Genomic DNA, 27,821 nt, shown 5'->3' on the forward strand with positions numbered 1-27,821 from the left:
AACCATCCTATATTATGTTGGAGGTTCACAAAGGCATTGGGAAAAAGTGCCATGGGTCTGCAGCCATAAGTCCAAAGCACAAGGGATATTGGAAAATCAGCCTGGATAACTGGTATATTCCTAACAAATTAATATAAAAAATTATTATGAGTCCACACCTGAAGTTAAATATCTACATCTCCCATGAAAGAAATTCAGACCTCAAAAAAAAAAGAAAGCATATCCCCCTGCCTAAGCAGAGAGGTATACTTAAAATGGCCTTATGATATCTGGAAAAAATTTAAAAGCAAGTCTTAGGGACTCAAAGTGATTTACAAAATGGCTATACAGAGGCCGGGAAGCAAGTTAATAAGGGACCTGGGCTTACCAATAAGGGTCTGTCAGTTCACAAAATTGTAAGCCTGTTCTTCTCAACCCAGGGATCTCCTCTATGTTGTACCAGCCATGGGCAGCAATGGAGTCCCAACAATATAAGTACAAGAAATAGCCCCATCATGTGACTGCAGGGGCGAGTAAACAGGCACTAAAATAATTGAAAACACATGAGGGTAATCCTATAGCGAACAGGCTGATTGTTGGAGACAGGTGTCTCCACTATCCCCCGCTGTCAACTCTGGGCAGCAGGCCGTACCGGGTATGACGTCATCGCCCACACGCCGAACAATGGCTTGCTTTATTGCCATGAATATATGGGTGATCTTTTCAATCTTTTAATGCCAATTGATCTAGGGGCATTGCATTCTTTTTCTGTGTTGCAATAACAAACACATGGTAAAGTGTGTTGTGCCACTCGCTATGAGTATTGCCTTAAGGCAGCCCTTAATTTAAATGGGTTACCAACATATCACATCACAGAGAAAATTGGACAGACGCCATTTTTTAAATGAAGCATACTACAACACACAAGTTTTGTGGTACATTGCAGTGGAAGTGTGTTTTGTTAGTGTGTTGGGGTGACATTCAAAAATTAATGGCCTCTCAACCCAGTGTGGTATGCGCTTTGCTATGCCCTGTGATGGCTGTGTAGCCACAGTGCAATAAGTGTTAATGGACATTTAGAAAGAAAGAATTCTTTTAGGTCTTTTTATGTTAATTACAGAAATATGATAGAGAGGTAAAGTAGAGGGGTAAAAGCAACCTAGTCTAATGTTGTATAAAATTATTGCATACATGGCTTATCGTGTGTAAAATGTATGCATTTAGCAAGCTTTTGCACGCTGAGAACCAATCCACAATGCATATTTTGTTCTGAACTGTGCATATTTTTATACACATTATTTCCATTGCATTACATATCTAATATGGTGAAAAGAAGTTGTATGTTTTTGAAATAGCTTTTTATTTAATAACCACCAATGATATCCAAAGCAAGCTCTCCGACAGTCTTTATTCTGTATCCAAAGGAACTTAATTTATTTCTGGAGTCGTTTTGGCTGTGTGTTCTTATATGGTATATATTTTGATTATAAAAAGAACATAATGTGCATTTTAATAATGTCTCTAACTGAACCTTGAAGTTCATTTCATTGGAAATAATTATACTGTTTTAATATAGTAATTGCTGCCGTTAGATTTTCAATTTATTGTTTAAGGGTTTTAACATAAAGTTAAAATCTCTTTATAAAACTGGAGCTGGGCTTTTAAAAAGCTTGTAAATGTACAGAACATTTTTCTTGGACAAAACGTGACAATATTTTCTGATAATACTGCGCTTTATGGAAATGCCTTATGTACATACTCCGATCAGATCATTCAAAATATTCCCTTTTGGTATTCAAATCAATAGCAAATTTGGCTCTGTACAAGATTCTAACCACCCAAGATCATTATGGAGATAACAGGAACAATTGTTCCAGAGCAACATAGAATCAGCAATGAACATACACTATATCACCAAAAGTATTTGGACACCTGCCTTTACACGCACATGAACTTTATTGGCCTCCCAGTCTTAGTCCATAGGGTTCAATATTGAGTTGTCCACCCTTTGCAGCTATAACAGTTTCAACTCTTCTGGGAAGGCTGCCCACGAGGTTTAGGAGTGTTTCTATGGGAATGTTTGACCATTCTTCCAGAAGCGCATTTGTGAGGTCAGGCACTGATGTGGATGAGAAGGCCTGACTCTCAGTCTCCCCTCTAATTTATTCCAAAGGTGTTCTATTGGGTTGAGGTCAGGACTCTGTGCAGGCCAGCCAAGTTCCTCCACCCCAAACTTGCTCATCCATGTCTTTATGGACCTTGCTTTGTGCACTGGTGCACAGTCATGTTGGAACAGAAAGGGTCCATCCCCAAACTGTTCCCACAAAGATGGGAGCATGAAATTGTCCAAAATGTCTTGGTCCAGTCTGCATAAGGCCTATAGTTAGGCAGCTCTCTAACAATTAGAGGTCTCAAGGGTGCCCCTGTTGAGTATAGTAAGTTGTAAAGAAAATGAGAGATCCACATCAAAGGTTTAGGGATCGTAGAGCAGGCAAACCATATTCTGTAAAGGTATACTGTAGTTAGAAAAGTTATTATCCTGTGCTAGTACAGAGGGCCTTAGTACAAATGGTAGTATTTCCTGGTAGTGAACTGATCATGCATACCCCGCTGCCTAGGCCGGCTAGGGGAAGTCCGAAATGCTATGTAGAAAAAAAAAGGAAGGCGCGTGGTCTGTTGCATAAATCATAGTAAACAGTTTATTCCAATAAACAAATGAGTTAATACAGGGGTGGATACTACGTATTCAAAATAAAAATAGTAATAATACTAGCTAACGACAATGTTGTCACTAGATGGATTGACATAAAATAATACCCATACAAGGGTTAAAATGAGATGAATACTTGGTTAACGCATTTCGAGGGTTTTCCTCTTCATCAGAGTCTTGGTCTGCATGTTATAATAGAGAGACAACTGGAAGGGTGGTATAACTCTAGTTGAGTGGTGTAACCATATGAGTGAAATATCCTTCACTTTTGGGATTTATCCTTCCACATCGCAGTGTTCTATATTAAACAGACGCCAAATAGACATATGTAGAGAATTGCAGACGATAATACAAATATTAGAATCGTAATATATATAAAAAATCTGGATTATGGATATATATGTATATATCTATGGAGAACAGTATAAAATCTATCCAGAGTGTAAAAAAATGCATATACATATATACATATGCATATATATATATATATATATATATATATATATATACACACACACATACATACATATGTATATACAGTACACATGTGTATACACCCATGTACACATGTATGCAAACACACATGTTCATGCACACTGAGTGTGCATGCAACGCACATGTGCCCAAGGTACACACACAAATATATATACATAACAAATAAATGCACATGCAATAGAGCTGGCCTCATTGGTAGTTTGACTGAAAGTAAGCGTAAGACATATAAATTCAAAATGAAAAAAGTAAGGCCCCTTTCACACTGGGGCGGTTTGCAGGCGTTATTGCTCTAAAAATACCGCCTGCAAACCGCCCCAAAACAGCCTCCGCTGTTTGTTCAGTGTGAAAGCCCGAGGGCTTTCACACTGAAGCAGTGCGCTGGCAGGAGAAGTAAAAATCTCCTGTCAGCCGCATCTTTGGAGCGGTGAAGGAGCGATGTATTCACCGCTCCTAAACCGCTCCTGCCCATTGAAATCAATGGGACAGCGCGGCTATACCGCAGCAATACCGCGGCTATAGCCGCTCTATACGAGTGGATTTAACCCTTTTTCGGCTGCCAGCTGGGGGTTAAAACCGCACCGCTAGCGGCTGAATACCACGGTAAAACAGCGCTAAAAATAGCGCTGTTTTACCGCCGACGCCCCCTACCGCCCCAGTGTGAAAGGGGCCTAAGTTTAAAAAAAATGTGTAAATAGATTAAAATATTGGTAATTACCATATATTGCTGTGATCATGAACCACTATAGCCGAACCACTAAAACCAGAGTGTGTCCTCTTTTGTGGAATGTAATGGGCGTAAAAAATGGAAACATACCTGGAACCCCACGATTATGTATATGTGTATATAGAGCCAACCACATGTATATGAATGTATACACACTAAATTGTATCAAAGGATATATACACACTTTTTTTAGAATGATACAGATGTACAACCATAACATGCAAATAAGGGTTAGACAGTAATAGTGGTATAGTGAAGATATGATGAATGAGAATGAGAATGTGGGAGAGTTAAGCAGTGAGACTGGAAATTATGGTGTTGGAAACCATGTGAGCCTGACTGTCTACATAAAGTGGTGGTGACACAATGTCACTGATATTAATGAGGCAAGAAAAACTAAATGTCACTTCTGAACACAGCTGACCCTGTATAAAAACTTTCATGATGAGGAAGTATGAAAATAATGCAGAAGGGGGTAGAGGTGAGTCTGACTTACCTCAGAACCATGGCGGATAAACTCAAATGCAGTTGTCTGTAGTTTGTTTTTATTGGTTAGGAAGACCTATGGGTATAACATCACACAGTAAGTGGACTTTGTCTAAAACAACCCAGTGTAGTGTAGTGTCTTTAAAATATCTAGACATTACTGGGGATGAGTCGGGGCCTTGGTTTTAATGACCTACCTAGTAATTAGTTCAGGTGTCTCAATATTCTGTGCTTCCCTTAATTTCCCTAATCCTTTTGAGCAGCCGTGTATGATACTCAATAATAATCAGCAACTATCAAACATGTATATACCATATATAGTGGTAAAGATGAAAAAAAATCCCATTTACCATAGGGTAAGGGGTGGTCATTGTGTTTTTGAGAGGTGTGTACAGTCTGATGGGAGCCAAAAAGTGTTTGTTTCATAAAGTCCATAGGTAACTGTCTAGCCGTTTCAGGCTATAGCCCTTCCCCTTCATCAGGGTTAAAAGGAATATAAACTATGTGTATATAAATAATAACATAGTATTGTTTTATTGTTATTATTTACATACATTGTTTGTATTCCTTACAGCCCTCATAAATGCCACAACCCCTGAACACATTGTTTTTTGATTATGGTGAAATAATTATCTTTGTTATCTTTGGACTTCTAGACCATTGGGGTGGCACTCTTTTTTCTTACATTTCCAGTTCAGTATTGAGGAGGGTGATGTTTGTGTTGATAGGAATGCAAAGGAGGAGTACACACATATGTCAAGAGACTAGACAGTGACCACACAGTAACTGCAGGCTCAGTAATTGTGGTCATGCAGTATAAGCGAAATCAGCCATTTATGTTCAGGGAAACAAAAGTTCATTGTGTACATTGAATTACCAGCAACTATGTAGTGCAAAGGCCTGATCTTCATATTACATATTTTTGGTATATCTAAAGTTGATTGTACAAAAATCATATGGTCATATTGTTACGTGTATTGTGACCCTAGTACCGTGTTTTCCCAAAAATAAGACCTACCCCGAAAATAAGACCTAGCATTATTTTCCAGGAGGGCTGCAATACAAGCCCTACCCCAAAAATAAGCCCTAGTTTAAAATGCTTGTAAAATCCTATAATCCACACTATTACAGTAGTATATAATATACAATGTGTGTGTTTTTGTAATATAATTTTGCGAAATACCTTCAGTACAGCGTCGCTCGGCGGTCAGCTGACCTCCCGCTGCTCTCCTCCTCTTCTCCCAGCAATCAGTGGGGGATCTCTGCCCCCCCCCCCCCTGCAGTGCTCGGAGCAGGGAAGAGAGCTGTGGCGTGTCACGGAATCACCGTGTGGAGATATAACGAAGGTATTTGGCACAATTATATTACAGAAACACACACATTGTACATTATATACTACTGTAATACAGTGGATTATAGGATTTTACAAGCATTTTAACCAGGTTCACACTGGGGATTCTTGACAGGCAGGCAGGGAGATGGGGAGAGAAGACAGCACATTACATGGTAAGACCCACTCTCAAAATAAGCCCTACTGTGTCTTTTGTTGCCAAAATGAATATAAGACCTGGGCTTATTTTCAGGGAAACATGGTAGTGCCAAGGACTGATTGCTTATTGCCAGAAGCCATTAGTCATGTAGGTACTGGGTGTTAGAAAATATTTTCAGGTCAGATTTTTTCTGCACTTTCTTTTTAAAGCCTTATCTTTTCTCTCATTCTCTCAAAAGTATAACTTACATCTAAATGTGTTCAATCCCCCAGGTATTCACTGGACAAATCATTAGATGATGGAATTTTCAAAATTGATGAAGAGACAGGTGAAGTTAGAATAACCAAACCCTTGGACCGTGAGACCTCTGGCTGGCACAATTTGACTGTTCAGGCAATGGAAGCAGGTTTTCTTACGTCTTTATTTTACCTCTGTTCGCGTACCAGTCAGTGTCATGTATCCATTTTAATGGTCTGCTTCCATCATGAATTTAGTGCTTATTACAGTCCGGTCTAACTATTGTTGGTCATAGTTGGGTTACATTTTCAGGTACTGCAATAAATACAAAATAAAAGCTTTCAGGTTAAGGGTGATGAAAATTCACAAATCATTATTTCTGTCTGAGCATTGACTGTATTCAAAAACCTATTCCAGTTACTAGGTAAAGAATAATTTCACTTTTTGTAAAAAAAAAAGAATAATAAATGCAAATCTTTTTTGCAGGTAAAAAAAATTTGCAATTATTATTTTTTTACACTGCAGTCTGTAAAGCATTGCAACCATGATTAGCAGATCGCGGGTGCAATGCCAGGATACTGCAGACTCTCAGTACCTCCCATATGGGCAGACCGTTACTGAAATGCAGGAAGAGTCAAAAAAACTATGGGAGCGCTCACCTGCACCTTCGCCATTCATTGAGAACTACAAGACCTCTGCCACTGTGGCCAATGGTACATGTAGGTCATTCATTCACAGGAAGCTATGAATGACGCAGCTGTGCGGGCGGAGTCCCGCACAACAACACTGTTTTTGAATTGTGACAAAGGGTATAGGGAGTATGGGGGTGGGAGGTGAGAGGAATGCGGACAGGTGCTGTACTGTACAGCCCTGGCCAAAAGTTTTGAGAATGACACAAATATTAATTTTCACAAAAGTCTGCTGCTTCAGTGTTTTTAGATCTTTTTGTTAGATGTTACTATGGTATACTGAAGTATACAAGCATTTCAGAAACGTTAAAGGCTTTTATTGACATACATACATTAAGTGTATGCAAAGAGTCAATATTTGCAGTGTTGACCCTTCTTTTTCAAGACCTCTGCAATTCGCCCTGGCATGCTGTCAATCAACTTCTGGGCTACATCCTGACTGCCCATTCTTGCATAATCAATGCTTGGAGTTTTTCAGAATTTGTAGGGTTTTTGGCCATGGACCCAAAATTTTAATGTTTTGTTCCCCAAGCCACTTATCACTTTTGTCTTATGGTAAGGTGCTCCATCATGCTGGAAAATGCATTGTTCATCACCAAACTGTTCTTGGATGGTTGAGAGAAATTTCTCTCGGAGGAAGTTTTTGTACCATTCTTTATTCATGGCTGTGTTCTGCAAAATTGTGAGTGAGCCCACTGCATTGGTTGAGAAGCAAGCCCACACATGAATGGTCTCAGGATGCTTTATTATTGGCATGGCACAGGACTGATGGTAGCGCTCACCTTTTCTTCTCCGGACAAGGTTATTTCCGGATGCCCCAAACAATTGGAACATCAGAGAAAATGACCTTACCCCAGTCCTCAGCAGTCCAATTCCTGTACCTTTTGCAGAATATCAGTCTGTCCCTGAAGTTTTTCCTGGAGAGAAGTGGCTTCTTTCCTGCCCTTCTTAACACCAGGCCGTCTTTCAAAAGTCTTCTCCTCACTGTGCATGCAGATGTACTCACACCTGCCTGCTGCTATTCCCGATCAAGCTCTGCATTGGCGATGCCCCAATCCTGCAGCTGAATCAACTGTAGGAGACGGTCCTGGCGCTTGCTGGATTTCTTGGGTACCCTGAAGCCTTCTTCACAACAATTGAAACTCTCTCTTTAAAGTTCTTGATGATCCAATAAATGGTTGATTTAGGTCCAATCTTAGTAGCAGCAATATCCTTGCCAGTGAATCCCTTTTGTGCAAAGCAATGATGACTACACATGTTTCCTTTCAGATAACCATGGTTAACAGAGGAAGAACAATGATTTCAAGCACCACCCACCTTTTAAAGCTTCCAGTCTGTTGTTCTAACTCAATCAGCATTATAGAGTGATTTACAACCTTGTCCTAGTCAACATTGACATGTGTGTTAATGAGAGAATCACTGACATGATGTTGTCAGCTGGTCCTTCTGTGGCAGGGCTGAAATGCAGTGGAAATGTTTTTTTGGGATTAAGTTAATTTTCATGGCAGAGAGGGACTTTGCAATTAATTGCAATTCATCTGATCACTCTTCATAACATTCTCGAGTATATGCAAATTGCCATCATAAAAACTGAGGCAACAGACTTTGTGAAAATTATTATTTGTGTGATTCTCAAAACTCTTGGCCAGGGCTGTAACATATTGAAGCATGTTATAAAGGTGAACTTATTGTTTAAGAAGCAGTTGGTAAGCCTTTTAAGAGAAACTGAACTCTGGAAAATGTGCCAAAAAGGAAGACAGAGGGTAAAGAACTACCCTGTTTCCCCGAAAATAAGACCTAGCGTGATTGTTGGTGATGGCTGCAATATAAGCCCTACCCCCCAAAAAAAGGCCTACCCCGTTTCCCCAAAAACAAGCCCTACCCTGAAAATAAGACCTACAAGGACTTTAACTAGGGCTTATTTGGGGGGTAGGGCTTATATTGCAGCCATCACCGACAATCACGCTAGGTCTTATTTTCGGGGAAACAGGGTAGTCGCGGTATTTCCTGTAGTCTCCTTGCAGCTGATGTCTTCCCCATTACTGACATGCCGGAGTCCCTAGAACAGTTAAAGAAGAGGTCCAGCCAAAAAAAAAAATGTAAAAGTCAGCAGCTACAAATATTGCAGCTGCTGACTTTTAATATTAGGGCACTTACCTGTTCAGGGAGCTCGTGATGTCAGCACCCCAGCCGATCTTCGGATCGACTCCTGGGTGCTGCCACAGCCATTCCTGGTAAGGGAACCAGGCAGTGAAGCCTTTCAGCTTCATTGCTGGTTACTTACTGCGCATGCACGAAGCACACTGTGCTTTCTAACTGGCCCGGCAGCGGGGGAAGGGGGGGACGCGAAATTTCCTGGTATCCCTGGATGAAAACAATTATGCGGGACATACCTCCCTCACAGCGGGATAGTGGGACAAGTTTGCAGATGTGGGAATGTCCCGTCCAATCCAGGGCTGTTGGGAGGTATGCTTTCTGATCAGGTCTGCCGGTCAGTTTTTAAGGCAGGCCTCATCAGAAGCTCCATGCAGGTCTATGGGCAGGCAGATGTAAACAGACTTGTGTCCATCCAAAACCATCACTGGTCCGCTGCAGACCTCTGTCAAAATGAGGACACAAACTGAAGGGGCATGGGTGTCACAAAACTGACATCTGTCCCATTCAGCTATGATTTTTGGGAAGGAGCTTAGTAAAGGCAGCCTGCATGTTTCTCATAGTGCAGGTTTTATTCTTAAAGACTAAAGACAGATGTGTGAGAAATCCTAGAATTTGCAATGTGATAAGGAGATATGATCTAATGCGAAGGAAAAGAGCTTTGAAATTCAAACTGCTGTTTTTGGTGGTGGTGCTCTAGTGTTAGGACATTAACCACTAGTCTCTAAAAAAACATTAATACAATGTAGTACTCACCCATGAAGGGGTCCACTGAAAATACTGTAGGTCTCAGAGGCTGCCAACCCAGGTACCAGCTCCAGAACACACCGACAAAACTCAGGCTCAGTCTAGGGGTGTCTTCTTGAAGATTTATAGCAGAACTTAAATACAGGCAGGTAAAGGATGAGGGTGCAGGATTCTCAAAAGACATATGTAGGTATTAGAGGACAGATTGTCAAGCAAAGTACCATACTTCTATAGCAACCTTAGATATTGCTAGAGGCAAAGGGGACAGCCAGCTAGTCTGAGACTCTGTAAGAGCAGTCTCAGTCCTTGTAGCAACCCCTGGCATCTAACCCTCAAAGCACAATCCCACCTGGGGGTTAGGAGAAAGGTCCTACTCACAATGTTCAGTGACAGCTTCCCTGTGGCACTCTTCAGGGAAAGGGTTCCCTCTCCAGCCCACCTCCCACAGGTAGCATCTTCCAGCTATTTTTTTTTGTCCAGTTTCCTCCAGGCCCAGCACATGCTGATGCCTAAGGCCAGCCATACATGTTTTTTTTTTTTTTTTTGCAAAATTGTATTTTAATTACATTTTTTATGTTTTAAAGTGAACAAGTACAGCATTGTTGTTCAATATAGAATACAAAATTATTGAAAACATATTGATATCAAAACAGAGTAAGTACAGAATAGGTACAGATGAACAGAATCCACGATTACAGAACACAGGAGCCTCACCTCACACCAAAAAGGTTGGATCATTGAACATTGCCAAAATATATGGAATAAGGAACCCGTGTCAGTCCCGCAACGCCAACAGCGCGGCGATACTGAAGGATCATATTTATGAATAATGTCAGGGGTTCTATACCAAAACATGAGAATTTTCATGGATTTCTCCCACTGGGTCACACACTTGGAAGACTTGGAAACAGAGGACCAATTCCTATCCCATACCTGGATTGAAATAGGTCTGCCTATTAAATGGGACCATTTTCCCATATAATGATATGTGGTCTCAGTAAGAGGTGTCGACTCATGAAGGATACAATGAATGGAGGATATTAAATGTAATTGATGGGGGCCTTGAGCGCATATGTACTCAAAGGTAGTTGTATTGTCAAGAGTTAAGGGAAAAGGGAGGAATTGAGCCATGAAAAGATCCTGCCCAGGGACATACTGTCTGGTATAAGTGAGTTAAACAATACATTGACAAGCGGGGAACAAGGCGAGGCAAGGCGATATTCTTTGAGGCATTTACGCCAGATGGTTAAAGTAAAAATCATTGGAGCAGTGCAATGACATTTGAGAATGGGTTCCAGGGACTGTATATAGCACACCCTTTTCAATGGCAGTCCACTGATTTGGTGTGAATAAAGAGGACCAGGAAGCAATAGGCCTTAAATGTGAGGCATAGTAATATTTAATAATGTCCGGTGCACCCATTCCCCCCCTGGATCTTGGGGCAAAAACCACAGAATTTGCTATGCGGTGAGCCCTATCCCCCCATATGAACTTTAAGAAACTTTGTTGAATTGCCTTTAATTGGGATGAGGGCAAGGCAACTGGTAACGTTTCAAAGTGATATAGCAGTTTAGATAGAATAGACATTTTTAGAACATTAATCCTGCCCAACAAACACCAAGGATATTTTGCCCAAGCCATCAAGGATTTGTTGATGTCCAGAACCAGGGGTGGAAAGTTAGTGGAGTAAAGAGAGGAATAGGAAGGGGTGAGAAGAACACCTAGGTATTTAAGGGAAGTTTTGCACCACTTGTAAAGATATGACTCTTTGAGCTGTGATAATATGGGTAAGGGGATGTGTATAGGCAAAGCTTCAGTCTTGGAAGTGTTGACCTTATAACCCGAGATGGCCCCAAAGGAGGTCAGCAATTTATGTAGAGAGGGAAGAGAAATCAATGGATTAGTGATAGTGAGCAAGATGTCATCCGTGAAAAGTGATAACTTATATTCCCCCTGTCGCATCACCACCCCACGAACATCCGGATGGGTGCGGATGGACTCCACCAGGGGCTCTAAACAGAATAAAAAGCAATGGTGATAAAGAGCAACCCTGCCAAGTACCGTTAGTCATGGGGAAGCTAGGTGACAGGAGCCATACATGTTTTGAATCTTGGCTGGTTCAGCCAACCCCGGAAAAGACAATAGCCCGACAGGAGAGATTTCCCTGTCAGCACTGTCTGTGTTGATGAGAAATCACGCAAATTTCTTTCCTGCAACCCATGGTTGCGGGAAAGAAATTTGCACCGTGTATGGCCTGCATAACAGCTTTTCTGTCACAGAGGCTGACACCCAGACCCCAGGAGAGAGAACTCTTATCAAACCCTTCCAAAAATGTATCTCACTGGGCACACTTTCTGGGCCAGCCTTCAGGGATTGGGATCACATAAATATTCATACCTCAATGGCTAACCCTCCTACTCTATTTCTGGAACCTTCCAGAGGCTGGAGCAATGAATTACCAGGCTTTAGCAATAGGTCTGAAAAGACAAATGAATAAATAAATGGTTACTCAGCTGGGTACAGCAAAGACAAAAACGAAATGTAGCCCGCCTAGGGCAGGGCACTACAACAATTACTATTGATGTGTAGTGAAGATGTTATAGTCTTGGACGGGCATCTGGAACTGTTTTAGTGTGACAAAGAGGAGACATCAGAGGAGAAGGCAGTGTTGAAGAAAAACAGCTGCGGCAATGTGTCATCAGTTTGCCATGTAGGTGCATTTTCCCACCACTGAATGTCCATTAGGAAAGACTAATACCTACAGCAGGTGGTTTTGTCTCTCCAAGAGCACTCAATTTTTCCTGCAGTTGTCAAAAGTTGAACCTGAATATACTAGGTTCTTGCTACTTCCGCTGAAAAGCTCCATTGCCAATGATTACTACTCCCTGCACCTGCCCCAGGCTACAATTTTTTTTCTTTCTGTTGATCTCACTCTCCCATTTCATTTGCTGCTCTTTCTAATACACAGCTTCAGTTAATTCATCACTAGCAAAACCTTCCATGCCCACACTAGTGACTGATCAAGTTGAGACTGCTGTGGACATCTCCGCTAAAAAAGAAATCTCATTTTTTTTCATCATCACTGCCTGCTGGTGCTGCCCAACTCCACTGCTTCAAAGAAAAAAATCTCACTTGACCAATGCCCCAGTAAAAGACCAAAAAATTTACTCTAAAGGTTTTAAAAAAAACACACTTCTCCCTATATTTTTACAGCTACGTTCCAGGCAAGCAGCAGATTAACTGCATATAATGAAGCTATTTTATCTGCCTCCACGCCAGATTGGTTCCTTGCTGCTGCTTCCCTCTCCCCTCTCTGAGCTCTGCTGTACAGGGACTGCAATAGGCTTATACTGAATCAAATTCAGGCACTTACACTGCTTGCATTTGAAAAATACTTTAAGGTAGACTTTCACTAACTTGCTTTTTGCTTTCGGGTAATGGGTGCCTTTTTTAACAGGTACCCACTCACACTTACTAATGATGCCCATTTGAGATGCCCAACAACCCCTCGGCTGCAGCCTCCAAGGACATGTCATACTCCCCTGGAGACTGCAGGACCAGTCCCATATCTCTGCCGTGATTTGCACATGCTCAGTGGGGTGCAAGCTCTGATGCATTAGGAATTCACATCCGGCTTCCAAATCCAGGATGGCATAGCCAGAGAGCAGAAGCTTGGCAAAAAATCAGCTATGGGAAGAACAGCGCCGGACTGGGCTGTTAAGTGTTTGTTTCCTAGTCAGCAGCTACAGTATTTTTTTAAAACGGAGTGAAGTTCCTCTTCAATAATGTATTAATGATTACAGAGCTGAATGATTTGTGTCTTTTATATATGCCTGGAGGTCAGATTTAATTTTGACAGTTTTCAAAGATGTGTTCAGTTCAAAAAAAGTAAGAAATGTGTGAAAGCTCAAAAAGGAGCATTATTTCTATGATTTTTTTGTAATAAGACATTTTATCAAAGCCCATAATTGCATTGTACTAAAATAGTAGGAGATTTTTTTTTCCGCCCTAAAGGATCAAAGGGGCATGTTGGGTGAATAGTCTGCAAATTAAATTCTAGGAAACTAGCCCATCTGTAGCGGAGAATCACTCATCATTGCTATGTGTAATCTTTACAGATGATCCTCAGAAGGTTTCATCGCTCGCCCTGCAAATTCGCATCCTGGATGTAAACGATAATCCTCCTGAGCTGGCTACACCTCATGAGTCTTCTGTTTGTGAGGATGCTCTACCTGGGCAGGTAATGCGCCATAACCCCAGAAATGAAATTGAATGATCACTTGTATACACCAACAAGCTTTGAGGTTTCATTGTAAGAATATTTCTACTCGGCACAAATACATTTAGGGATAGTTAGAATTTGAATTAAACATCTTGCTATGCACATTTATGAGAATATGAGAAGAATGTCAGGTAAAAACCCAGAAGAGATCTATTCCTATAACCACTCCAGCACACATACTTATGTCTAGTTTAGTGATTACCTACATACAACCAACATATTAAAGTGTACATTAAACCGGAACTTTTGGGGGTTTTGGATAGAGTGTGGAAGGGTTAGGACCTCTGACAGATTTGTATTGCTTTTTGTGTCCCTGCCGGGGAGATTCGTCCTCTCTATTTGTCCTGAGGACTATTTTCACCAGCAGTGCTGGGTCAAGGTCTTCTATAGCCCAGGGCAAACATGCCAAACTGTACCCCCCCCCCCAAAGGTTTATGAGCATTATGTGTCAGCAAACCCCCACCCTCCCTCCCAAAAAAAAAAAAAAAACTTGAGCACTAATCTGCACGTATATACTCTAAGCATAAATTATCCCTACTCCCAGAACAAATCTGCTTCCCCTGCTGAAATCCCCTTCAGTACAAATGTGACCCCCCAAAAAATCACCCCTTCTAGCAAATCCTCTACCTTCATATCCCTCAAATTTCCACACATCCCTCAAATACACATCCTCTCCCCTTCACCCTCCCAGCAGAAATCCCCCCCACATCTCCCTCCTAGGAAACACCCCCCCAAAAAAAAAAATTCCCCATCTAGCACAAATTACACCCCAAAAATGTTTCCCTTTTAACACAATTCTCTTCCCCCCTCCACCATATCACCTCTTCTAACACAAACTCCCAAAATCCCCCTAAATCGCAGCTCCTAGCACAAACCCACAATTTTCCCCTTCTAGAACAATTCTTACCCCCTTCTGCCCCCAAAATCACTCACAAACCATGCCCCCCCCATCTCCTCGTGGTCCCCCCCCCCCCAAACCTCACATGATATCACATGCCCAAGACAGCCGCCTTTCCTGCCCACCGCTTGTCCTGACCCTGGTCACTGGTACAGAAGAGATTTGGAGAGATTCACTCTTACCTACAGCTGTGTCTCCAAAACAGGAAGTGAAGGAAACCCGATATATAGACTAATCCTAAATGATGCATTAAAGGAAAATTGTAGAGAGAATTATGGTGATCTTTGCCAAAACTGGCCGAGATTCGAGTCGTTAAGGGGCATGCTGAATGTGCCAAGTTGATCGAGCAATCAACTTTGGTACAACCAGCCTGCCGGATTCTCCTGCGATTATCGTTAGCGGCTGCTATAGCTGCTAGCAATAATCACTTTCTTCTCCTAGCGGAAATAGTTACCCCCCCCCCGCTAGAAAAAGACAATGGCCCAGCAGGAGGGATTCCCGCATCAACACTGTCTGTGTTGATGGGTGAATTGAGCAAATTTTTTTCCTGCAGGACAGAAATTAGCTCAATATATGGCCGGCCTAAGTATACTAGATGCCTGGCTGTCTTTCTTCAATCTGTCTTCAAAAAAAGTCACTGACCAGAAACAAGCATAGGTGTGAAAGTTGGGTGAAGTCAGATTTCCTGATCTGCTTACGTGTTCCAAGTCAAGGCCCTAGAAACTACTGATTTCAGGGATGTAGCATTTTTAGAAGGATAGGTCAGCAATGGCACCCTCCATATAGGAAGGCTTAGTTCCCTAGTGAGACACAGACAGCGATAAATCCTCAAAGGTTCTAACTCTCCATTCAATCCAAAACTAAAAGATAAATGTTTTGGCTTTAGATACACTTAAAGGGTAACTCCACTTTCGTGGGGAAAAAAATAGCAAATAAAAAAATAATAATATAGCGCATATAATTGCGACACTAATCATATTGTAATTGAATGTAATTAAAAATTACCTTTCCTTTTCAATCTCTAGCCAATGTAATTTACTGAGAATGCATTGCAATATGGCTACCTGGAGTTTTTCTGTACACAGAGTGTGTACTGACCCTTCCCCAGAAACATAATTTCCTGCTTGTGTGATTGGCTCACCAATTTTCCCAGAAGTTTGCCTAAGATACAAGTCAGATTTCAGGCATCCCCTGCAACAAAAATGTCATTTTTGAAAAGATACTTTCAATAGGAGCACGTCTAAAGGGATGCAGGCCCAGCAGATTTCCTCATTAGTGCTTTCCAGCTGCACACCTGACAGTTAATTATTAAACGACTCCCATTAGACCCACTCAGTATAGAGGCAAAGACAAACACACATGGATTTCTTCAGAATAACAAAAGGTAGGAATCTGCAACAAAGTTTGTTATACTCCTAGCAATGTACATAGATGACTCAGAGGGGAATGTTTTTTTTCTCAACAAAAGTGGAGTTACGCTTTAAGAAAACGGGTAACTTCATGTCTATACATGTATTGCCAGATAAGATAACTTTTAATCTGACTTATACTGAATGTAAGCACTGCATTACTATTTGTGTACATCAGAGGTATTGTAAATATCCTACGCTTCAACAAATAATGTCTGCTCATTGTACCGTAGCTCATTCAAACTATCAGTGTGGTGGATCGAGATGAGCCAATGGGGGGCCATCGGTTCTACTTCAGACTTGCACCTGACCCCAGTGCGGAGCATCACTTTACTCTGCTCAATGTCAAGGGTGAGCCTCCTATCGGTCACCTGATATCCCATCCTCCATCTTTCAAAGTCATCCATAATTATGTAATCCTTATCCATCATATGACAACAGCCAAAACATGCACATATTTTAATATACCATTTGTCATCATGTGACGGTCACATTCTCAACAGCCTGTTTAGCAATATTAGCAAGCAAAACATACAGAACCATTTCTTTATTAAAGATCACCAGTTTTCATTGTCCTCCAAGTCTGCCCTCTCCATTTATCAAAAATAAGAACTGGACAGATTGTAGATACAATTTTTTTTCTCATTTTCATTGTAAATGATCACTTTAGGGTAACACAGACGTTTTTGGAGGTCCAATATTATTTATTAATTAGTGACTTGCTTTATGAAGGTCACCTCTGATCACTTAGTTGAACCGCTTCCCCCTCTCCCTAATATACAACCAACATCCTTTTGAATGTTTTCTTAAAGGCATATAATGTGCTTTATTGTAGGGTATTTTGAAGCCCATTTACATTTGTGTGGTGTATTAATGCACATGCATTAATGAGCACTATGTGCCAGTTGTTGGACATTTCAAAAAAGTTTTGCCACTACACACCACAAAGTATTATGGTGTATTGTGGTGCTATTCAAGACTGACTTGCCAGTTCTATTTTCCTGTTTTCTAACTTATTCTCAAATAGCCATGAATCTTGTAATTTATGTTGGCGGTATAGTCCCGTAATGTTGTCAGCTGACATTTGGTTTTAATTTGCAGGACACTCATTTTTTCCTCACTACATTTTATCTTCTGTCTCTCATTATATCTTATGTCTCATTATACTATCAAACTGTATTTTCCTGTTTAATACCTGTTCTTGAAAAATCCTTTATCCCATATACAAGATATCACCATAAATAAGCACAGTAATCCAAAGGGCTCCAAAGTGGTCATGTAACAATCTGGTGATATATAAAATGAAAATGATCACATGAGATAAGTACCAACAGCCAGGACATCAGCCAGACAAAAAGGAAAATGCATATTCCCTTTACAGCTACTAATGAAAGCTAGAATCTAGTACTACACTATTTAAATACATGTTTTACCCGCTTAAATATTTGTAATTCAGTTCAGCCAGCCTGTTGTGAGTGAGGTAATTGAACAAAATACTATGGCCTAATACTGTACTTCACTGTAGCTAACATTTAAGAAACACAGTCTTGCTTAAGACCTACCTAGCCTGTGACTGGGCAATGATGGAGTAGCAGGACCCTAGTGAAGTTTTCCTTTTTTTCTCTCCCTAAAAGCATATATACAGTGTTACACTGACAGCACTGCACGAAAGCAGTAGAGTCGTAACTGTTGTTGGTGTTGGTTGGACTTGATGAATTCACTTCTGCAGCTCTACAATGTTGAGGTCTCCCCAGGAGCAATGGTCTCCCCAACTGAGAAATCCAAGTGATATCAAGAGTGTCAAACAATCATCTTAAGGGTCCATATCATTTACTGTTAATAAAAATTAGACACCAGGGAGATAAAAGGTAACCAAACCATTTTAGGAATCGAGGAATCCTCCTTCATCAGGGCTGAAACATGACATCAATAATTAAGGTCAATATGGGGAATGTAAAACATGGTCATGATCCTCATAATACAAAGTTAGATCAAAAGAAACAATATTCGTACTAAAACCAGTAGAGAATAAACATTTATATAAAGCAAATAAATCAATAAAATATCAGTATATAAGAAAATAATATATACACATAATTAAAAGATGTGTATATATGGTATAGAACCCCTGATTAATAAGATCACCCATAAAAAAGAAGATCCCTGGATGCTCAGTGGATAAAGTGTAATTATTGTATAGACAATCCCTATGAATTTAGCCTTAAGTATAGATGAGCTCCATCTGAATTATCAAGTGCCTGAGTGTTTCAGAAGAATATTCATAAGCAACTGTAAGTGAGTACTTACTCTACCTGGATCCTTACCCCTTGTAAAGCCTTCATAACTAACCTTAAACTTTTAACCTAAATGTCCAAAAAACTAAAAAACAGGCAACACATCCTGAAACTCCACTAACCTTTATTTGTACAAGTATCTGCTGCTCTATATTATTTTAATGGGGAGCTCCAAGCTTTAGTTCTTCAAACCAATTGGATGGGATACCAGTAGTCAACGAGATACTTATCCTTGTCATCTTCTGTAAAGGTTGCTTCTCCTTACATGGCAGGATGGGAAAACTCAAACTTGAATTATCAAATTTTAACTTTTTTAGACGAGGAAAAACCATTTGAGCAGCAAGAATAGGGATTTAATCAGTAACATTTTTAACTTCTAACATATTTAAAACAGAAATTCAGGGCAATGAAATAATCCAATTGTTAAAACATTTAAAGCGGAACTCCAGTTTACTTTTTCTTACTTGTCTGCAGTTGTGGAGGAGGTGTTGTCCTTAAAGTTCCTTCTGAAGCAACACTAAACTGCAAACTTGGCTCAGCCCCTTGGTTGCCTCTAGATGGATGGCCCCATTGACCAATGAGGATACTCAGAAGGTGGCAAGGGATGAAAGAGAAATCCAACTTTTATGGGAAACATTTATATTTACTTTAGTTGGCAATGTACGATATAAGAAAAGCTAGAATTCTTTACACCTATAGAAAATCATAACTGGATGCAGATTAATATGAATATTATATTTTTTTTTAACATTAAAGCACAATTGTAGTCACGGAAATAAACACACGTGCTTAATGTAATTATACCAACAATTTCCATTTTACAAGTCTTATAATGACTGGTCAGTCTAATAAGTATCAGAAAAGACTCAGTGCTCTCAATAATTCACCCAGACCTGATCAAACTTGGCCCTTCCCCAAGGAAATGTTTTTGTAATATTCTTTATTTATGACATGACTGCATTTCCATCTGCAGATAACACAGCATCAGTACATACACACCGGATGCCGTTTGACAGGAGAGAGCAAGACATGTATATCCTGCCAATTCTGGTTGTTGACGGAGGTACACCAGCGCTAAGCAGTACAGGAACCCTTACTATAAGAGTATGCGGCTGTGACAGCACTGGCGCTGTGCAGTCATGTAACACTACTGCCTATGTGATGGCTGGGAGTCTCAGTCCTGGAGCCCTTATCGCCTTGCTGGTGTGTGTCCTGATTCTTGTTGGTGAGTTCACACAATTTTACTGTGTTTTTGTCTCTGTAAATGTCTCATGTCTAAAGATCTTCTATGAATTGTACAGGAAGCCCAAGTCCTCCCTGTGGTCCACCAACAAATGAGAGCGCCAGAGTCAAATAAACTGGCTGAAGACCCCTCTCATTCCACCTTGACATGGATACCTGTCATTCTTTTATGTATTTCTCATGCATTCTTGGTTTTTCTTTTCTTTGCTTTGAAAAACTTTTGATGTTTGTCTGTTTGTGTCCTTTCTATGTTTATTTGGGAATTGAACAGTCAGCCTTGCTGACGGGCCCTGGTTACACATGTTTTGTCTCGGTTACATCCAAAGGTGGGTACAATCTGTTTTGGCTGCTGGAAACTCACTTTGCTGCTGCTTTTAAAGGTGCAGCTTTCTTTTTATCTTGTGTTCCAGCTAATTAGGTAGCTCGGGGACCCGCTGAACCCTTATTCACCCACTTAGTTGGATGAGTAAGGGAAAGCTGCGTTCTCTTCTATCACCCATGTAAACATAGCTTTGCCTTATTTGCAAACTGAACACAAAGTAAAAGTTCCCAACTCCATAAGTAACGTAACCCTATTATACAGTTGGCAAAAATTACTTATTTTATTATGTTCAATAGCTGTTTATCCCATTCACACTATGCAGTGCTGTAGCACGATACTTAGGGGTTCATTTACTTAAGCCAAATACACTTTGGCAAATACACTTTGCACTTTGCATTGATTACAGTTGCTCCAGAGCTTAGTAAATGAGGTAAAGCTTCACTTTGCAAAGAATACCCAGTCACGTGCAAAGAAAAGAAAAACAGCATTTTTGCTTGCACATGATTGGATGATGGAAGTCAGGAGAGCTTCTGCTCATTTACTAAGCTCTGGAGCAACTGCACTTTGCAAAGTACACAGTCTATTTGTCTTTAGTAAATCAACCCTATAATGTGGTGCATTGTGGTGTCTCAAATTTGAATGGCACCCGTTTGCACCAATTAAGTAGTACAGTTTGGTCAAGAGCCCACTGTTGACTTGCTAATTAGACAATTATGATATCTCTGCTCACTTTCTTCCTGCAAGCATGTGCACATGATTAGATAATGCAGTTAATTTTTTTAAAAACAGAGAGAATTTTCACCTTGCAAATCCAATGCTCACCTAGTTGACTCACTGAGTTCTCTTCTATCGCTCATGTAAGCGCTGAGTGAACACAAATTTAACATCCCCTACTGCTTTAGTAGCCCAAACCCATTGTGCATGGATTGAAAATGTGGCTGGTTCAGCAGGGACCAGCCAAGATTCAATCCATCTGTGGTCAGGCTGATTGTACCAAAGCCGATCCATCGTTCAACTTGGGTACAACCATCCTGCTGGATTTTTTACATGTGATTACTGCCCGTGGCTATAGCTGCCGGCAGTAATCATTGTGTTCTGCTGATCGGAAAGGCTCCCCTCGCCCCCACTGGCAGAACACAATAGCACTGCGGGAGGCATTCCCCCAACAACACTGACAATGGGCTGCTTTAGCTGTTTAAGCTCTTATAATCACTATGCAGTGCAGCAGCACCATACATGTTATGGTGCATTGTGGTGCTATTCACTTGGCTTCCCTGTTCACCTACACTACATAGCACTGCATTTTAATACGCCACTATGCACAGATATGACCTATTTGTACATTGTGCTTCCCTAAAATATGTGTTGTGGTGCTTAGGCAGCCCACTCAAAATAGGCTGACTTACCATAATGTTAATACAATAGGGAACACTAATGCACACATGATTTCAACTCATGACTGAGCATATATATATTAAAATTGTGAGTATTTATGAATGAATGAATGAATGAATGAATGATTTGTAAAGCGCTGCAAATGCGAACTGAATCGCCTCAAGGCGCTAATGCGTTTTGTGTCTGAGCAGCTTCTTAGAAGAGGAAGGTTTTTAGTTTTTTCCTAAAGGCCAGATGGTTTTCTTCCATGCGGATGTGAGTCGGAAGAGTATTCCATAGCTGAGGTCCCTGGACTGCGAATCTGCGTTCTCCCCTTGCTTTGTAGCGGTATTTGGGAATGAGGAGGAGGTTTTGGTTGGATGATCGCAGATTGCGATTGGGTGTGTAGTCTTTTATTTTCTCTCTGAGGTATTGAGGGGCGTTTCCTTGTATGCATTTGTGGGTGAGGCAGAGGGTCTTGAATGTGATCCGATTCTTTACCGTTAGCCAATGTAGGCTCCTCAGGGATGGGGAGATGGACTACCAGAGTTTTTTTCCTGTTAAACAGCCTTGCCGCCGCGTTTTGAATGGCATGTAGGCGCGCAAGCTGATATTGGGGTAAGCCTATGTAGAGTGAGCTTGTGTAGTCAAGACGGAAATCGATGATTGTTCCAACTACTGCTGCTTTGTCCTTTTCTGGGATAAAGAGAATGAGTCTGCGTAGCAGGCGGAGGAGATGGTGAGATCCGCTGACTACTGATCCTATTTGTACATCCATTGTTATTTCTGAGTCAAAGATAACTCCGAGACTCTTGGCTTTAGTGCTCGGGGAGATGGTCTGTCCAAAGATGGTGGGAGGTATCCATGGGGTCTTGGTTTTGGGATTTTAGTGTTTAGGAGAAGTTCTGTTTTTGACCCGTTGAGTTTGAGGAAACTGATGGTCATCCAGTCATCTATCAAAGTGAGACATTGCTCTAGTTAATGATGGTGGTCTTTTTTGTCCGGTGATGTGAAAGTAGATTTGGGTATCGTCAGCGTATGAGTGGAAGCCGAGGTCTGATTTTTTGATGATTTTGAGGATTGGGCGGATGTAGATGTTGAATAGCACTGGCGACAAAGGTGAACCCTGGGGGACTCCACAGGAAATTGTCTGGGTATCGGAGGTGAATGCTCCAAGTTTCACTGTCTGAGAGCGATTCTCTAAGAAGGATGCAAACCATTTTAGACTCAAATCTGTGGCTCCTGCAACTTCTGTGAGGCGGAAAAGTAGAGTATTGTGGTCAACTGTATCAAATGCTGCACTAAGGTCTAGTAGGAGGCATGATTCTCCGTCATCTGCAGCTTCGAGGGCATCATCCCATATTTTTTGAAGTGCCGTTTCTGTGCCATGGCCTGGGCGGAAGCCTGATTGTAGAGTGTCCAGAAGTTGATGTGTGTCCAGATGATGTTGTAACTGTTGTATTACCGCTTTCTCCATAATCTTGGAGATGGTGTTGAGGTTTGTTATCGGTCTGTGGTGGTTAGGGTCCTTGGGGTCGAGATTGGGTTTCTTTAGCAGGGGTTTGACGGTGCCCTGCTTGAGGGAGGTTGGCACAATCCCTTCTTTGAACGACTGATTTATGAGGTGTGTTATGGTGGGAGCCAGGATGTCGGAGCATTCTTTCAGTAGTTTCATGGGGATAATGTCATTTGGTGATGTGCTGTCTCGAAGGCTTCTCATAATGGTTTTAGTCGTGTCAGTGGTGATCGGGGTCAAGAAGAAGTCTGGCGGTTGTGTAATGTTCGTGTTGATGTCCTCTTTTTGCTTTGGTTGGGTGAGGTTGGTTGTTTTTTTCTGTTGTATAGATTTTCTGATGTTGTCGATTTTGTCGATGAAGAAATTTGATAACTCATTGCAGAATTCTTGAGTATCGTTTGCTGGGGGCTCTAAGCAGGATGGGTTCATTGACTGGGCGACTATTTTGAAAAGTTCCCACGGCCTGTTTATGGCAGTTGAGATGATATTCGAAAAATGTTCTTTTTTGGCTATGAAGATTGCTTTGTGGTATTTCACCGTGAGTACTTTGTAGTTTGTATGGTTTTCCTTGATAGGATTCCTTCTCCACGCTCTTTCAGCTCTTCTACTTTCCTGCTTGAGTAGGGTGAAGGTGCCATTAAACCATCTTGAGTTTTTTTGCGAAAAAGTGTTCTGCGTTTTGGCGCTACTGAGTCTGCTGTTTGTAGTAGTACCTTATTTAGGGAGTTGAGTGTTTGTTCCGTTGAGAGGTTTGAGTTTAGCGATTGTATTTTGTTTGATAATGTGGTTTTGAAGAGTTCAGAGTGCAGCCTCTTCTGAGATCTGTTCCAGTGTGTTGTTGCGTGTTTCTGTTTTTGGAGGGTGGTGTTAAAGGTGTTTTTAAATTTGATAGCGTGATGGTCCGTCCATGGTAGTGGTGTGAAGTCGAATATGTTGATGTCCACATTCTGTTGGAAGATGAGGTCTAGAGTGTGTCCTGAACCATGCATAGGAGTATTTATCAGCTGTTGAAGACCTAGTTCTTCCAGTTGGTTGATGCAGGCGGTCGCAATAGGGTCTTGGGTAGAGTTTGGCCCAAAGGTTGAAGTCTCCAAGTACCAGAAGGTTTTTAGTTTTCAGGGTGTGCATTGAAATAAGTTCAGTGAGTGGTGTAGGGAGATTGGTCTTTGGTCCTGGTGGTCTGTAGTATAGTAATATGTGAATGGTGTCTTGGGTGTTGTTTGAAGATGCAGGGCGAGGGTCTCCATGAAAGGCACTGAGTTCTGTGAAGTTGGTTTGGTGAAGGCAAGGTGCGATTTGAAGATCACTGCTAGGCCTCCTCCTTTTTTTCCTATTCTATGCTCGGTTAGGATGCTGTAGTTCTCAGGTACCAATTCAGTCAGGATGGTATTGCAGTCGGATGTTAGCCAGCTTTTCGTAATAAAGAGGCAATCAATGTTGTTTTTGATGATGAACTCGTGGATTTCCAGTCTGTGCTTGACTGCAGATCTGGTGTTGATCAGGGCGCATGCTAGCTGTTGTCATTGGATTGGTGTCTCCCTGTAATTGATGGTTGCTTGTAGGTTGGTCCTTAGTAATTTTTCTTTTTTTAGTCTTTTTTGAGTGGCGGTTGGTAGAGTTGAACTGGTGTTTCTTAGCCTATGGAGGGGCTCCGCTGTGTACTTGAAAATGCACACGGTGAGGGCAAAATATTGCTGAAGGAAGAAGATGGAGGAGATGGAGGGCTGCCTAACCACCCTCCGTTGATCCAGAGGAAGGCGAAAAAACCCCTAGCTGAGCTGGCCAATTGCTCCAGCAGAGGAAAAATTCCTTCCTGACCCCCCGAGGGGCGATTGGATCCGAGGACCCTGGATCAACAACACTAAGGTACCCTGGTGGCTTACCTGTACCGGATGGTCCGGAGGATGACGGGGGGAGGGTATGGGGGGGTCTGGCCGCTACTTACTGGTTGGAATGGTGCTGCGGCTGGGTCTCGGAGGATTTAAGATGGGCGCTGATCAGGTCCAAAGTCTCTGGTGGTAGCCTGTGCCCACGTAGTGAGGTCCGGTGTAGAGGAGGGGGTGTTCCAGGTGTAGGGCACGGGCCCTCTGGACAGGAGTGGGTGCTGGGTGGCAGGAGCTAGGCCGCAGCCGTGGTCTGTCCCCCGAGTCTAATAACTAGAGAGCGGGTGATTGGACGGCGGCTGCGGTGATGCTGTCTGGAGTAGGCCGGACAGGCCTGGGGGGGGAACAGGGTCCCGGTACTAACCTGCTGAGGTGGGGGTCCAGGATGAGCTCCGGTGGAGGTAGTGGTTGCGGCCGCACTGGGTGGACCAATGGCCGACAGGCTGAGCCTGTGTTGTGGGCTGTCCTGATGCACGACCTCGGAAGTGGCTAGGTCCTGTGGGTGGATGTTGGTGGGGTAGGTCCCGGACTACCTGCTGGGGGTTGGGGATGAGCTCCAAGTGGAGGTGGTAGCTGCCGAGTGGGTGGACCAAGATGGTCGATGGTCAAGGCCCGAGTCCCGGTGGGTGTACTGTGCATGGGTACTGGTGCTGGGCTAGGGGGGGGTCAGCTGGGACCAAGGTCCAGGTGGGTCCTGCTGGGAAGTGTGGGGGAGGTCTCCAGGCGGCCGGCGGAGTGTTGAGGCCTTGGGAGGGAGGACCAAGATGGCCGCCAGCTAGGCCCGTGCCGCGGGTGCCCGGCTGCTCGGATCCTGGTGTGGCTACCGGTCCGTCCGAGGGTAGTGATGAGGGAGGATGGATCGTAGGGCAGTACGCGGGCCTGCCAGTCGAACTGCTGTGGGGAGAGGCTGTGGGGAGAGAAGCGGCGGGTCGGCGCTGGCCGGAGCTAGGCCGAAGCTGCGGAGTGTCCTGAGGGGGGAGGCCGAAGCCGCGGCGTGTCCTACGAGGAAGGCCTATGGAGCTGGCGGGCTGGCCCGCGGCTTCCAGATGACAGTGCCACTCGGTGCACAGGTGGGGGTCCCTGTGCAGCTCCACTGGGGAGTCAGTGATGAATCCTGGAAGGCTGGAGGCCGGATGGTAGGAGCTGCTAACACGGATGTCTGCTCTCACTGACAGCAACACACAATAGCTGTGGGACTATTTAGCGACAAGGGTAGAGCTTTCAAGGACTCATACCACTCGCTAACTTCATTTTAGGGCTCCTGCCTACTTTTATTTAACAGCAGAAGTTTATTTTACCACTCACAGGGGTCCTCACTATATTACAGAACAAGACAGACTTGTGAGCCTCCTGTCTAGGTGCTCTGCTTAGATGGACAGTCCATTTCAGCACAGGCAGAAATTTCTTCTCTCAGACGAAAGCCTAGTCAGAGCCCCTACCTTTGAGGCCTAAACAGGCAGACACTCTCCTAGCGTCTGCTTACACACCCTTGCAGGCTGTATTGGCTGTTATTTTGTGGGGAAAACACCCACCCGACAATCTTTCCCACACCTTCTCAGAGACTTTTTGCATGCAGGAGATAGGGACTTCCAGGAACAGTCCAAGCAGGTTTGTCCTGCACTTTTGTTCAGCAAGGCAGCAAACAAACACAGTTTCAATGCAGGAGGGCTTTGTACAGCAAGTCTATAGCATAAAACAAACAAAACATGTTGTCTTCCAAGTCACTACATAAAAAAATGGGTACATTTCTAACTAACAGGGTGCCCACTAATGGTTTCTCCCAAACAACAGACAGCTCTTGTATCTTTTTAGTTTTCTATCATCACTCAGCAGGCAGTCACACCAGAGAGCACAGAGAGAGAGAACCCTAAATTCCAGTCAGTTACCCGATGAGAAGTTAACCCCTTCAATCAGTGCATACCGTTTACCTTCAGTTTAGGGCAGTCAGAGATCTGTTCCTTGAATTCTCAGCTCTTTGCTGGTGTTCCCCAAAGTTTCCAACAAAGGGACCCATAGTCTATGACTCACTGGCACTAGTGGGAGTGAGGATCATCACCAACTCTACAGGATCATCTTCTTGGAAACACATGGCAGGATTCAACCTGGGAGAGCCAGATTAAGAGTGATGCTGTAGAGCCCTACACTCTTCATCATTATTTGTCCTTTTCACACAACACACAGAATCTTCAAGAGAATTCCCACAAAAAATAAATCCCTTTGCAGAATAGGTTTTTATTTTTACATGTTCAGCCACATGTAAACATGTTCAGCAACACAAAACAGGGGCAGCTGTTACTACATAGTTTCAGTACTTCTGTGGTTAAACACTTTATAACTTGTCCAATTAGCATAGCTCCAATGGAGATACCTATGTTCACACAGTTCCTCTGACTTTTCTTCACATCCTCATCCCAACAAAAGGGCAACAGTCATGCTTCCCTTCCCTCCCCATTATGGAGTAGACTTGACGTTCCGTCGAAGGGGGGGGGGCACAATGCAGCACTATGAGCGCTTACATGGTGTTCTTTGGTGTCTACTCTGTATGAGAAGAGTCCCTCTTTAGCTGTTTCTGCTGTTCAGCTGACCAAAAGAACCAATAGTCCCACCCACCACTGCTCATAAATCCATGGGTAAACAAGTATGAGTGGCAGAAAAATGTTGCCAAGTAACTTTTAGGCAGGACTCTAACTTAAAGGATCTTACACCCTGTTACAAGCTGAGACTACTAACGAGGTCTGGCTACCAGATAAGATGTGGACCTAGAAATGGTGGCTTTATTTCACTCAAAGCTCTAAAAAGCCCTGGGGCTCCAGGACCCAGAACAGGATTAACATTCTAAAATACAAGTTTGTTTTGATAAACCCTGGAGCCCCTCTCCACATGTAACTGA

At 42.5% G+C, this 27,821-nt stretch overlaps 1 protein-coding gene across 1 annotated transcript in view; it reads left to right on the forward strand.

Annotated features, from left to right (window-relative positions):
• CDH22 (cadherin 22) overlaps positions 1-27,821 on the forward strand; it is a 645,289-nt gene that overhangs the window by 610,359 nt on the left and 7,109 nt on the right. Inside the window, exons 9-12 of the mRNA XM_073606249.1 lie at positions 6,157-6,290; positions 13,830-13,951; positions 16,534-16,651; positions 19,568-19,819. Coding sequence (XP_073462350.1) covers positions 6,157-6,290; positions 13,830-13,951; positions 16,534-16,651; positions 19,568-19,819 — 626 coding nt within the window. The remainder of the gene's footprint in view (positions 1-6,156; positions 6,291-13,829; positions 13,952-16,533; positions 16,652-19,567; positions 19,820-27,821) is intronic.

Source organism: Aquarana catesbeiana, linkage group LG12, assembly GCF_042186555.1.
Source record: "Aquarana catesbeiana isolate 2022-GZ linkage group LG12, ASM4218655v1, whole genome shotgun sequence".
Taxonomy (NCBI): Eukaryota; Metazoa; Chordata; class Amphibia; order Anura; family Ranidae; genus Aquarana; species Aquarana catesbeiana.